Genomic DNA, 15,573 nt, shown 5'->3' with positions numbered 1-15,573 from the left:
ACTTAAAAGGACTACGTTGTAATATGATAAATAAGGGAGTAGGAGCGGCGCATCTTTTTGACTCGTATTATCAGTCATCAGATGTAGCCATCGGAACTTGTAGTGCGTGGAATATATATATATATATATATATATATATATATATTTTTTTTTTTCAAATGTCCATCTATCATGTCCATCAATGATGTGACACTATTCTATTGAACCTACAATTTATCACATCTTTATCACATCTAATAGAATAATGACCTATCATGCCCACTACCATGCCCACCAATGATGTGACACTATTCTATTGAAGCCACAATTTATCACATCTTTGTCACATCCAATAGAATAATGACACATCATTGGTGGGCATGATAGTGAGCATGATGAATAGAAGTTGATAAGTGGTTCCTTGAATAGGATTGTAATTTATTAGATAATCTATTTTATTAGATAATAGGATTGTGATTTTGATATCGATCATTTTGTCATTTTTTTTATAAACAACACACACGGTACAGAAAAACCATATATCCATTTCAAAAGCCATGGTAACCTTTGAAAAAATGCTAAGGTTTATATACCACACACATACATTTGATGTTAGCGATGTGAGACAATAGTCAAAAGTGAATCACCACGAAAGCTATAACCTAGCCACACCACTTCAATAAACATTTCAGTTTGTTTTTTGTTTTTTGTTTTATTTTATTTTATAAACAACACACATACGCTCATTTTTTCATTTATAAACATAAGTGAATGAGTATATTTTTAAATTTATAGATATAGATATGAAATTTGACATTGATGTCATATTGATGAACCAAGTCGGTTAGTATAGATATCTTACGCTTTATATATACTAGCGATCGGGGCACACGCGATGCGTGTGTGTAATAATAAATTTTGATATATATTGTGTGTGATATCTACTCATATTACCGTAATACATACATATATATATATATAATATATGATTATTATACAGTTTTTTATAAAAAATAGTTGTTTTGCTATCAATATCACCATCAATATAGAAACTTACTAAATCGAAAAATGATTGAAATTGAACAACTATCGTAAAAAAAATCAAATGACTAAAATATTCTTTGAAGCATCTCGACATCCCCTAATTTTCAATTATTTTATAAGAACTAAACATATTAACTTTTAAATGTTTCCTAACATAAATATGAGATATAAATATTTTGAGAAACTGTTCAAAACTTGTCTTCTTACTTGCGAGACATCGTAGAACTACAAAATGATGAAATTTTATTCAAGAAAAGCGTTAGTAAGAACTTGACGTCACTGATTTTTATTTTTTGAAAATAAACTTAAGAGTGTAATTAAGAATTAATACATATTTTGTTGAATTTACATTTTTTTAACCGATTTTCATTGTAGGAGAAGAATTGTAGGTAGCTTGAGGTTTGATTAATCTTAGTTTTGAGATATGATCCAATAAAACAAAAAATGGAAGAACTGTACCAAAATAGTTGATGAAAATTAAAAAAGATATAAATAAGTATAAGGTTAAATAAATAAATAAATACCAGATTTGAAGTTTAAAATAATTTAATGGGTGAGAATCGCAAGAGATAAATAACAGATCTGGTCAAAAAATATGGTGACATAATCTGTAAACTGATAGGCGCAATTGAAATTTAAAGATCCTGAAATAAAATATAGATTGCATACATAAATTAAATTTAAATTGATCTAGATAAAAATCAGAATAGATTTTTTTCAATCTCTTTTCACTTTCGCTCTTAATTTTCAAATTTTATACCACGAATGTAGATTGAGTGGAAGCCGAAAATCAATACAATTTTTGTTTAAAAAATTCTGAAAAAAAATTTAAGACACTAATTTTTTTTATAATAAAAATGCTTCAAATAAAAATAATTGTCACTGAAAAAAAATAGCTATGTGACTAAGAATTTTTATGGCCGCACGAATTTAGCGATTAATTTAATTAATGAGGATAAAATGTGAGAAGTGTAAATGAACATACAAAATCGTTTCACTAAAATAAAATAATTTGAGATATATATATATATATATATATATATATATATATATATATATATATATATTACATATGTGAGTTAAAATTTAAACTAATTGAAAAAGAATTGGAGTAGATTTGTTCCTATCGATTCTCAATAATTAATTTCAAGTTTCAAACGTGAAATGAAGCTTGCATTAGATAGCTCTTTTTTTTTAAAAAAAAAAAAAACAAAGAACATTAAAAAGAATTAAAATTTTTAAAAAAGCAATTTTAAAACACACAGAAGAAAAAAAACAAAGAACATTAAAAAGAATTAAAATTTTTAAAAAAGCAATTTTAAAACACACAGAAGCAAAAAGCTTATTTAAAAAATTTTCTTTTGACTTGGATTCTAACGCATTCCAATATTTAATATTTTGAAAATTGATTGATTGATTTATTTATTATTTCCGAAAACAAACACAATAAAATGTAGTAAAACCTTGGATATATTAAAAAACTCACGGTCATATGAAGACAAATTGAACGAAAGAAAATCGAAGTCCTGAACAATCTACACTAAAAAAAATTTTAATCAAAAAAATATCGGATCATTATTATTTTTTTTCATAAAAGGCTAGACATGCACGAAATAACCATGATATCATTGCAAACAAGAGATGAAAAATAATTAAAACATATTTATTATACATACATAAAACAGTGGGATCGTTGCAAATATTGAAAAACTTGTTAATTCAAAAATGATTCCAAAAAATTACTATAAGCTGATTAAAAAAAACCTTCAATAATTCTGAATTTCTAACTCTATTACACAAATATCGTTAGATGTTTCTTAACATCTGGCCCTACTGTTTTCTGCGATTATATACAACAAAGATATTAAAATGAATTATTAAAAAACCGTAAAATATATTTGTCAACCGATTTTCCAATGGCTCAGTCTTCATGAGAGTTCGTAAGGCAGCTACCGTAGTTCAAAAATTTTGAACCGAGCACCCGACACAAAGTAAAACAATTTCTGGAGGAGAAAAGAATTACATATTTCAACTTTGTGACTAAAATCAATTAAGTTTGAACTCACATGTATCCATGAATAAACTCATTGACATGACAAAGACAACGATGAACGATCAATCTCCAATCAATCTCCATTTTGCTTCAAGCGAGCTCTGTAAAAGCAAAACAAACCAATTCAAATCTCAGTGTTAGCTGCTTATGAAACCCATAACAAACTCTTTATATATACCACATATTAAAAACGATCTATTATCTCTGAAATTGCAGAAAAAAATTCAAAATTTGGTTCATCTGCGTCGTTTTCCAGAAAGTAGTTGACAAAAAAAACAAATGCATTGGGGAAAAATTAAAGGTATTAATTAACAGTGACCATGGGCAGCGGTGATGGGAATGTGTATACGTTTGGTTTGAAGCCTCTGTTTACACGATTTGAAGCCTCCTGTAAGCATAGATCAGTTTTTCACTCGGTTTGAAGCCTCCAGTAACCAAGTAAACAAAGGCTTTTTGTTAGGTTATAAACCCATGAGGTGTCCATCCCGAAAGGCTTGTCTATTGGGTGGGGTTGCCTCATGAGTTTATAACTAACTCTTTATTAGTTTAATATTTCAATGTGAGATATCGTAACATTGCCGATCCTTTGAGAAGCCGACGTCCGCGGCGGCCCACTCTAGACGGCGCCCCTTCCGCTACGCCGACTCTCAACGAGCACCAAATGTTAGGTTATAAACCCATGAGGTGTCCATCCCAAAAGGCTTGCCTATTGGGTGGGGTTGCCTCATGAGTTTATAACTAACTCTTTATTAGTTTAATATTTTAATGTGGGATATCGTAACACTTTTCTCCTATAATTGCAACTTACCGAATAAGAGCGTAAGTATAATCGAAAAAGAAAGAGAATGAAATGAATATTTTCTAACCGAGTGAGAAACTGATCTATTCACCCAATTTTCAGTTTTGGCCACAATTCTGTCAGACGAAATAGAACACATACAAATTCGTAAATCCAAAATACAATTTCAGAATGATGGGAAATGGAATATATACAAAATCGCAAAAATTCTTAAACCCAGGAGATAATTCGAGGAAACATGGAATATTAGAAAATCATGAATCAAAACCTAAAAAAAATATAAATATTGAGATTAATAAAATTACCTGTTTTCGTATCCGAGTATGGTGTAAATTGGGAGAAGAAGGCGACCGTTTCATTAATGATGGGTAGTGAGCAGAAGCGGGAAGAGAATGTGAAGAAGTTTGCGGAACGTGAAGTGGGTAAAATGTCTTATTATAACAAGATATATTCGAAATCCAATTAAAATTATTTGCTTTAAAATATTAAATAAAAATCTTGAAAAATAAGTTAGGTGCATGGTTCGAATTTTTGTCCTTGAAATAAATTTTTTTATTATTGTGTATATCTTATGGTTAATTTTATCGCCATCCAATTAAAATTATCATGATTAAATGGTTCATTCAAAAATGGATAATAATATATGTAGTATAGGTAGCACGCTACGTATGAAAGCAATCTACTTGAATTAATCGAGAAAATGTCAATTATAATTTAAAACTTGGTTGAATTAGAGTTTTGAACTACATCTCCCACAACAATAAAATTAAATAAATATTTTTTCGTGTTTCACATAAATTCTGTATTATAACTTGTACTATATTTTATTTTATGTTATATTCTGCAAGACTAACAATGAGTATGTTGTTTGCTTACAACTTAAGCCATGAACTAACATGCATACACCGGAGTGAGAGATATCAAGAGGATGAAGGTACATCTCAATAATTACCATTATTCATCAAACAATACAAAATCTAAATAAATTTCAAACGATCATCTCACTTATCAAGAGGTTTTGGGCCACTAGAATTCATTGTGTGTGCACGTGCCAAGATATATAAAGTTAAAATTGAAATCTGTTGTAAAAAATAAAAATTAATGATAAAAGTAAAAATCTCAAAACTTTAAAATATATCAAATTACATATTTTATAAAATAAATTTCACTCAATTTTATATTTCTTCACAAATAGAGATGCCTATTTATAGAACTTCATTTGAGAAGAATCCAAAAATACACATTTAATAATTTTATTATTTATACATCATCACACTAATTTTCAATATTTCCAACTCTTATTTTCAAGACTCCCAACTATTATTTTCAACAAAATCAAATTTGTTATTCATCCCAAAGCTCCTCAATTGTCTTGTAAGGGCAATAGACTGAGGTGTAATCCAATCCAAGACATGCCGTGCGTTGTGGGATTTTGCTAATCTCATCAACTTCTTCCACGCTTAAAGACCAACCAAATATGTCTGCATTTTGCTTCATCCTCTCTTTGTTAAAACTCTTCACCAACACTCCAACTCCTTGCTCATAAGCCCATCTCAAGCAAACCTGCATGCATTTTCCATCCCACAAGATTAATTCGTAGTTGAAACCAAAAAATTTTTATGTCATGATGACGTTAATCAATACTCTCTCTATCTCACTTATCTAGACTTGTGCATGTTTTCACGTAGATTAAAAACGTGATAATTGAAAAAATAACACTAAATATGAAAACTCTGCATAATTGAGATTGATTAAAAAAGAAATTCTGTCCAAATAAATGGTAAGGATGGAGTAATTATTGTGTATTTTACCTGAGCAATAGTCTTTCCTTTGGTCTCTGCTATTTGCTTGAGCACTTCTGATTCCATAACTCTTTCACTCCCATAAAATGTACCAATCGATCCCAAAACAGAGTAAGCAACTACAACAATTCTTCTTTCCACGCAGAATTCTCTCAGCTTCTTTTGTTGCCAACATGGATTCACCTCAACCTGTCAAATTCAAACACATATTAATCAATCATTTCAACAACATCGTCCAATCTTGATTTTATCATCTCACTCACTTGGTTTACAGCAGGCGGAATCTTCGCCATGTCCAAGATTTCCCGAAGCTGCTTGCAAGTGAAATTGCTGACTCCAATAGATTTTGTGAGGCAAGTTCTTTGGCACTCTTCCATGGCTGCCCAAACTGTGCCAAAATCCATGGGAAGAAAGTCGTCTTCTTTAATGGGATACTCCCTTTTTCCAGGCTTAGCACTCACAGGCCAATGTATCAGATACAAATCAACATAACCCATGTCTAGATTTCTGCAAATTACAATATTTAATAACATTAGACTTCCATACAAAAACTAAAAGACTAATGAGAAGCATATATATATTTATATACTACTTGAGGGTTTCCATTAGTGCTGGAAGAACATATTGGCCATGAGCATCACTACACCAAAGCTTCGAAGTGATGAATAACTCTTCCCGCGACTTGATCAGACCGCTGTTCACCGCTTCAACTACGGCTTCTCCGAGTGGTTTCTCTGAATTATACAGTGAAGCAGTGTCAAAATGCCTATAACCAACTTGGATGTCTTCTAAAACAGCTCTCTTCCTGGTTTCCGAATCCGCAGGAGGATCCGATGCCGTTCCAAATCCAAGAACAGGGATCTTTCCGGTGCCTGAATTCAGATTGATTTCTGGGATAGCTAAGTGGATTCGATCGATATCCATTTTTTATTTGGAGGCGGCTGTGGTGAATGGTCATGAGCATGTCACTTTAGTTATATAGTTGACAAGTTTTTTTACTTGTTCATTTTTAATTCTGCCTTGTGGTGGTGGGGAGCTTATATATTATTTACATATAAAACACATGCAAAATACAATTAACAAGGCAAATAATGTATATAAATTGTATCATAAAAAAATAAAAAAAATATATTGAGATTTGCTATTCTCACATAGCGGAGTCTCTACAGTTAATTTGAACATAACAGTAAACTAATATATAAAATGATGGTAAAGAACAGTTCTCTTTGTTGCTGACAAGTTTGTTTTGCTTGTTCATTTTAAATTCTGCCTTGTGGTGGTGGGGAGCTTATATATATTTACATACAAAACACATGCAAAATACAATTAACAAGACAAATAATGTATATAAATTGTATCATAAAAAAAATTATATTGAGATTTTCTATTCGTGAATTGTGGAGTCAAGATTATTAATCTACCTGAGTTAAGATTTTAAACTCTCTAGAATATTTAATTTTTTGGATCGAGCCACTAAAGTTAATATCAAATTATATGTATATATATATATATATATATATATATATATATATATATATATATTTTAAAAAAATAGCTAACCCAGATGATCCAAGGGCTGTGCTGCACCTGAAGAAGAACTCCAGGTGCAGCATAGTCTCATCCATATGTTGCAGTTCATGGAATTCAAACTTCATCATTCTCGATACAGTTGATTTGAACATAACAGTAAACTAATATATAAAATGGGGTGAGACTATGCTCCACCAGGTGGAGCTTAGTCGTTGGATCATGGGAGACCCATATGAAATCATGTGGGTGTGCCCTATTGATCCAAGGGATGTGCTGCAAATGGAGAAGAACTCCAGGTGCAGCATAGTCTCACCCTATAAAATGATGGTAAAGAACATTTTTCTTTCTTGTGACAAGTTTGTTTTGCTTGTTCATTTTCAATTCTGCATTGTGGTGGTGGGGAGCTTATATATATTTACATATAAAACGCATGCAAAATACAATTAACAAGACAAATAATGTATATAAATTGTATCATAAAAAAAATTATATTGAGATTTGTTATTCGCGAATAGTGGAGTCAAAATTATTAATCTACCTGAGTTAAGATTTTAAACTCTTTAGAATCTTTTAATTTTTTGGATCGAGCCAATTGAGTTAATATCAAATTAATCCAATATATATATATATATATATATATATATATATATCTATTTTAAAAAAAACTAACTCAGATGGCCATATATGTTGCAGTTCACGGAATTCAAACTTCATTGCTTTTTTGGTCTTGTATGTTTGCCACTTTGCGATTTCGATCTTTTATATTTTTAGACTTCAGTTTTAGTCCGCTATCTTTATTTTTTTTGGATATTTTAGTCCTTTTTTCGACGGGGCGCTGACGTGGCACCAATTTAGTGCTGATGTGGAGTTAACGTGTACAGTACCACGTAAACATTTTCGAATAAAAAGGATCGAAATTGCAGAAAATCGAAACATGCAAGACTAAAACTGAAATATGAAAACATAGAGGACCAAAATCGCAAAGTGACAAACATACAGAACCAAATTTGCAGTTTTTCCTATATAAAATGATGGTAAAGAACATTTCTCTTTCTTGTTGACAAGTTTGTTTTACTTGTTCATTTTTGAATTTTACCTTGTGGTGGTGGGAATCTTATATATATTGAATTCAGCGTTCTAATGTGGAGACCTCGGGTGGTAATCTTTTATGATAGAATAAAACAATCATTATGAATTAATCCGCCAAGATAGTCAAAAGATTGTTTTTTAAATAGTGCTGCGCTCGAGCGCGAGCCACTCTACCCGAAAAATTAAAAACACTCGCTCGAGCGGCAAAAAATCGTGCTCGAGCGAGAAGCCTGCTGGAGTACCATTCATCTATGTACTAAAAATCCCGGAACAAGCCACGCAACATATTTCCAATATTTCTTACAAATATCCTGGGGGCGAAATACATTAAATAATAATATACACGTTCGATATATACAAATAATCGACATGTTCCAAAACGAGTTCATAAATAACTCTACTGCTAAACCTGTGCTCCACTTCTACTCTCGATCCATTGCCCTCAAGGTCTTCTAGAGCTCGACCCTGACCCACCTGTTACCATGCACACATACAAACAAAAAAACAGTCAAAAACTCCGGCGAAAAAAATATTTGTGAAGCCCGAAACTTGGCCTCCAAGTTTCATCCGTAAGGAATAAAACTCCCAAGCATGGAAGGCAAATATTTCTTTCTAATTAATGCACGATGATGAGGAAATCTTGAATACAAATCTTTATATTGACAGCAACCGAATCAAGTTATATGAAAGCAGATTTTCCTTCCTTAAAACTCGAGATCAAGGCTGATATTTTTGCCCTTTTATCTTCCGAATTCTGCTAATTTTCTATCACCGACGCAAGCTTCTAGTTGGAGTCAGAAGATAATCAATTTCAATTCAGATTTCGAGGAAGTGGCTTGGGAATTGGTAAGATTAATATTCATTGTTTTCCCACTAATCTGCCACAATTTTGGATTAAGGTGAGAGTTATGCTCAAAATCAATTTTTTGTCCACTACCCTGATCATTCTCGAGAATTGAAGTTGACCAATAGGCTTGCTATTTTGCCAAATTGTTTTCCTCCACTTTCACGTAGGACTTTTGTCTAGGGATTAATGGAAGGAAGAGTGCTCAAGAAAGTCTAAAGAAATCTGCCTAAATTTTCGAGAAATTCAGTTTTGAATTTTCTAATTTTGCTTCCAAATTTTCGGTTCAAGTTTCGCCTATTCGTAGTTTTGACCTCGCACGTGTTAATGTAAGTGGCCTTATGTTTTAAAATAATATGTACGCTTTAAAATTTCGATCGTTCATGTTAATTGTTGAAACGTTGTTATATAATATTATTCATGATGAGATTTTGTTAAAAATATATGTTTGACACTGTTATGACTCAAATTAAGAGTGAAAAGGAAATTTTCGAACCATGTTATGTTATGGCCCTGATGCGGTGGGTAATAATAACCGTTCTATGACCTCACCCCTTAGAGGGATTACATATAGGGGATTGATCAGTTAGCCACAAATAATGAGAGGAATTTCAGTGTCTGGCCAAATTTATGTTATGCTAAATATATATATGTATATATTTTGGTATGATCGATCGGCCCCCACTTGTTGAGTGTTTCCCAAAACACTCACCCCCTTACTTTTTCCCTTCCAGATGATGAAGATGATGAACAAGATATGTTTTGAGGATGGTGATAGAGGAATATTAAGACTAAATTTCGTTATTTTTATTATTGGGATTTTTTCATTAATATTTTGTTATTAAGTTTTTAGACGCTTTCGCTTTCGCATTTGTTTTGTTATTTTTGGATTTATCGAGTTGCAAAGACGATGTTTTGAAATTTATTTATGATAATAGACTGGTTTGGTTTATACTGTACTATGAGGCTGGTTGTTTTATAATTTATGTGAATTTGAAACAACGCCGGTGACACGTCTCGGTCTCGGGGCATGACAATATTCCCAGTATAAGCGACACATACATGCAACATAAAGTATGCATATCCAACTCATGATTCTCATATCATCTATGGCCAAAACATAAATGAAATGCATGTTTAGAAAAATGTCTATCAAAATCTGATTTCAAAAAGAATCTTGGTTCTTGGGATCCCGGGGAAAAAGACCTCGTAACATAGCCACCGACTCTTCCACTCGATCGGGGTGGTGTAGAGTATCTCAATCCCCAGACTTTGGCGTAACTATAGTGAGTAATCTAGCTCTAGGAGTAGATCTACATCCCATGCCACTCAATTATAGCTCCCCAAATGTCAATTGCAATCTAGGTCGTTCCGCCTTCTATGCTTAATGGTTTAAGGCTCAAGATGAATGGGCTGGTATATGGGCCAGCATAGAGAAGATGGAAGCTGTGATACATGACATAATGGGCTGCCGATTTGAAGGGGTTGGTGTCACGCTCCGAGACCGAGACGTGCCAACGGCGTTGTTTCAAATTCACAAAAATTATAAAACAACCAGCCTCGTAGTACAGTATAGACCAAACCAGTCTATTATCATAAATAAATTCCAAAATATCGTCTTTACAACTCGATAAATCCAAAATAACAAAACTAACAAACTCGCGAAAGCGTCTAAAAACTTAATATCAAAATATTAATGCAAAAATCCCAAAATAAACATAACGAAATTAAATCTTAAAATTCTTCTATCACCATCCCCAAAACATATCTTGTTCACGAACTTCTACATCATCATTTTCATCATCTGGGAGGGAAAAGTAAGAGGTGAGTGTTTTGGAAAACACTCAGCAAGTGGGGGCCGTTCGAGACATATACCAAATATATTCATAACATAAAATAATAATCGTGAACATGAACATCAACATAAACATAACTCAATACTTGGGCCATCGGGCCATAACATCATCATGATACATAAACTTTCAACATATGAAAATAAGCACTGAAATTCATCTCCTTTCCATGATTTACTGTCTGCTATATGTTAATCCTCTAAGGAGCGAGGCCATCTCCAATATGTTAATCCTCAATGGAATGAGGCCATACAACGGTTACAATCCCACCGTATAAGGGTCATATCATTATCATATCCATTCGAATCATAACAGTGCTTGACAACATGCATGACACAACATAAACCAACATGACACGAACAAAAGACACATGCTCGAACGAATTTCAAAAACCAAATACCATGACTCATCAATAAATAATTTTAAAACCACGTCAAGAAATATATATACAAAGCCTACTTACCGGATATACTGGTGCGAACGAAAATCGATAACCTGGCCGACAAAGCCTGGACCGAAACTTGGGAGCAAATCTCTCGAAAATTACGATTTCAAAGTTTTGAAATTGGCAGATTGCTGGGTTGATCTTCAATCACTATATCTTCAAAATTCTTAATATATTCCGAATTCTCGATAGTGGCTCTGACACAAGGTGGAACTTTAATTTGGAAAAGAATAAAAGAAGGTAGACCAAATTTCTGTTGAGGCGGCCTTAATTCTCGAAAACAAAATGAAGAAAGTGGTGGAATTCTAAGGAAATTTGTAGTCGTGCATCGAACGCATGGAGAGGGAAAAACAATGTGTGATTTTTCTGGAGGTGTGTTGCCGAAGAATTATTACGAGAGTGATAGTGGTGAAGGGAGGCGATTCTTGCACTTAAATAGGAGGCCAAAAATCGTCAAAAAATAGGAATGAAATCTGAATTGATTTTTGTGTAGCAAGGAAAGAAAATTTGTAGGTTTTTTTTAATTCCTTGATTTGTTTGCCAAATAAAAGCTGATATGGTGCTATGGTTTCGGCCAATATCTCGCACCCCGGGAAGGAAGGATTTTGGCTTTCATGTAGAGAGTTTATTCCTTATTGAATAAACTTGGGGCCAAAATCTCGGGTTTCACATCCCTCCCTCCTTATGAAACGTTTCGTCCTCGAAACTTGGGTTAACTTGCTTTTAGGAGTCGCTACTCTAAATAGTTTAGTCAGTTCCTCAGGTATAAGCCCTAACTTCTTAGCTAACCTCCTAGATATAAACGAAGGTGTGACACCAAAATTGAATGAAACATATGTAGACACATTGTTGATTAGAATGGTACCTGTCACGACTTTGTTTGCACCGTCTGCTTCTTGAGTAATGGCATAGACACGAGCATTGGGTTTATTTTCCTTTTGTTGGCCTTGAGTAGTAGTACTAGCATTTGGTCTTGTCTTTGCCTTCATGGGTTCGGGACATTGAGCAATTCGGTGTCCCATTTTTTCACAGTTGAACAGGCGCCATTGTTTCGACGACATTCCCCTTCATGTCGGAGGTGGCAGGTGGGGCATAGCTTGATCTGCGGATGGTTTGGAGCGAAATGAGTCTCCTTGGATAATTCACCAGTATAGTTTGGACGCTTGGACACATGACCGTTTGAAGAAGATTGGCTAGGCAGTGGTCGTTTGTTGTGGAAGTCATTCTCACGACGCTTGATATCCGATTCAGCTCGGATGGCCGCTCCCATCAAGTCTGCAAAGTTGGCAGGCTGAAAAACTGCTAATGCCGACTGGATTCGGCTGCTCAACCCCTTCTTGAAACGGTGCAACTTCAGTTCATCATCTCCCTTAATGGTTGGGGCATAAGACCCGAGTTTTGAACTTGGAGGTGTACTCCACCACTGTCATATCTGAAGATTGCATGATATTTTCAAATTCGCTCAGTTTCTGTATTCGAACCTCCGCTGGAAAGTACTGCTTCAAAAACGCAGTACGAAACTGTTGCCATGTGATTGGTCCCGCCGCTAACATGGCTGGTGAGACAGCTTCCCACCACTTACGTGCTTTGTATTTCCCATCCCTTGGAGTGTCGTCGCCACTATTGCTGCGATAGCCGCAAGGTCTTCTCTGCTAAGACTGATTCCTGGAGGTGGATTTGCATTATCCCCACGATTGTTGTTGTGTGTTCTTGGGGGTTCTCCGGCCATTTCCTACAGTAAAGGAGTTCTAAGAGTTTGTCGAAACAAGATACTTTAAGAAGAAAGGAAATAACGGAATAAATGAATCAATAAATATTCCAAAAGAATAAAAGTTATTTTATTGATTCCCAAAATGTCATGAAGGTGAACGAAACAAAACAAGCTAAGTCTCAAAAATACCAAGATATCCAAACCATGCTGAATAAAAATCAAAACAATGCTGAATAAAAGAACTAATCTAGGTAGTAGCTCTAGTGATAGTCATCTTCCAAAAATGAAGAAGAACGAATTATGATCAGAATTTAAACTGATGAACAATTTATCATATGTTACTCGGGCAGTATTGATATCAAGCGAAATTTTCGGGCAAATTTTCCAAAAATGGAAAATTTTGAGATTTCTTTCTAGGCAGAAACTACAAGTCGAGGGTGTCGTGGGACAATTCGCGGAATTGGATTTCGAATTTCCTGGGTGAAAAGTTATAAGCGTCCGAAAACTTTCCTAAAACGGCAAAAAATGCAATTTCGGGCTAAAAGCGTCATTAGTCATACAAAATATGAGTTTAACTTAGAAGATCGTTTCGGGTCAGGCTACGCAGGGCTTTGGTCAAAATTTGACTACGGAATCCCATCCGGATTTGTGAACCTGGCGGCTCTGATACCACTAAAATGTCACGCCCCGAGACCGAGACGTGCCACCGGCGTTGTTTCAAATTCACAAAAATTATAAAACAACCAGTCTCGTAATACAGTATAGACCAAACCAGTCTATTATCATAAATAAATTCCAAAATATCGTCTTTATAACTCGATAAATCCAAAATAACAAAACTAACAAACTCGCGAAAGCGTCTAAAAACTTAATATCAAAATATTAATGCAAAAATCCCAAAATAAACATAACGAAATTAAATCTTAAAATTCTTCTATCACCATCCCCAAAACATATCTTGTTCATGAACTTCTACATCATCATCTTCATCATCTGGGAGGAAAAAGTAAGGGGTGAGTGTTTTGGGAAACACTCAGCAAGTGGGGGCCGTTCGAGACATATACCAAATATATGCATAACATAAAATAATAATCGTGAACATGAACATCAACATAAACATAACTCAATACTTGGGCCATCGGGCCATAACATCATCATGATACATAAACTTTCAACACATGAACATAAGCACTGAAATTCATCTCCTTTCTATGATTTACTGTCTCCTATATGTTAATCCTCTAAGGAGCGAGACCATGTCCAATATGTTAATCCTCTATTAAATGAGGCCATACAACGGTTACAATCCCACCGTATAAGGGTCATATCATTATCATATCCATTCGAATCATAACAGTGCTTGACAACATGCATGACACAACATGAACCAACATGACATGAACAAAAGACACATGCTCGAACGAATTTCAAAAACCAAATACCATGACTCATCAATAAATAATTTTAAAACCACGTCAAGAAATATATATACAAAGCCCACTTACCGGATATACTGGTGCGAACGAAAATCGATAACCTGGCCGACAGAGCCTGGACCGAAACTTGGGAGCAAATCTCTCGAAAATTCCGATTTCAAAGTTTTGAAATTGGCAGATTGCTGGGTTGATCTTCAATCACTATATCTTCAAAATTCTTAATATATTCCGAATTCTCGATAGTGGCTCTGACACAAGGTGGAACTTTAATTTGGAAAAGAATAAAAGAAGGTAGACCAAATTTCTGTTGAGGCGGCCTTAATTCTCGAAAACAAAATGAAGAAAGTGGTGGAATTCTAAGGAAATTTGTAGTCGTGCATCGAACGCATGGAGAGGGAAAAACAATGTGTGATTTTTCTGGAGGTGTGTTGCCGAAGAATTATTACGAGAGTGATAGTGGTGAAGGGAGGCGATTCTTGCACTTAAATAGGAGGCCAAAAATCGTCCGAAAATAGGAATGAAATCTGAATTGATTTTTGTGTAGCAAGGAAAGAAAATTTGCAGCTTTTTTTTTATTCCTTGATTTGTTTGCCAAATAAAAGCTGATATGGTGCTATGGTTTCGGCCAATATCTCGCACCCCGGGAAGGTTTTTGGCTTTCATGTAGAGAGTTTATTCCTTATTGAATAAACTTGGGCCAAAGTCTCGGGTTTCACAGTTGGCATCTTAGATATATATAACCCCAACGAATTTCCAACGGAAACATAACCGAACAACAGAACTCGAGTGAACGAAGAAGGCAATATACAGAAGAGAAGCTGAGACACGAAGATCAATAAAGAAATCACAAGGAGAGTATAATTGTGATCGAGAATCTGTATTGTGTTGTAAAAGCTTGATTAAAAGTTTCTGTATTGTTTCTCGGATTGAGTTCTGATTTCCTTTCTTGTGGTTAATAAAAGTGATTGTTGTTTTTCTTCCGTGGAGT

General features: G+C 34.0%; 1 protein-coding gene across 1 annotated transcript; it reads right to left on the bottom strand.

Moving 5' to 3' along the window:
- Positions 1-5,149: 5,149 nt before the first annotated feature.
- Positions 5,150-6,601, bottom strand: LOC140875758 (non-functional NADPH-dependent codeinone reductase 2-like). Its single transcript, XM_073279544.1, has 4 exons — positions 6,270-6,601; positions 5,941-6,184; positions 5,687-5,866; positions 5,150-5,438 (listed from the first exon to the last, which is right to left on the bottom strand). Exons 1-4 carry the CDS (start codon positions 6,599-6,601, stop codon positions 5,220-5,222), a joined length of 975 nt encoding a protein of 324 aa, XP_073135645.1. The 3' UTR covers positions 5,150-5,219.
- Between the last annotated feature and the right edge of the window lie 8,972 nt (positions 6,602-15,573).

Source organism: Henckelia pumila, chromosome 1 (assembly GCF_033568475.1).
Source record: "Henckelia pumila isolate YLH828 chromosome 1, ASM3356847v2, whole genome shotgun sequence".
In the NCBI taxonomy this organism is placed as follows: Eukaryota; Viridiplantae; Streptophyta; class Magnoliopsida; order Lamiales; family Gesneriaceae; genus Henckelia; species Henckelia pumila.
Note: the sequence above shows the minus strand (reverse complement) of the source record. Positions and strands in the feature narration are given on the sequence as shown.

Coding starts and splice junctions, on each gene's coding strand:
- LOC140875758 (XM_073279544.1), bottom strand. CDS start 6,601: ATGGATATCGATCGAATCCACTTAGCTATCCCAGAAATCAATCTGAAT. Junction 6,185..6,269: donor GCACTAATGGAAACCCTCAA/GTAGTATATAAA, acceptor TGTAATTTGCAG/AAATCTAGACATGGGTTATG. Junction 5,439..5,686: donor AAGGAAAGACTATTGCTCAG/GTAAAATACACA, acceptor AAATGCATGCAG/GTTTGCTTGAGATGGGCTTA.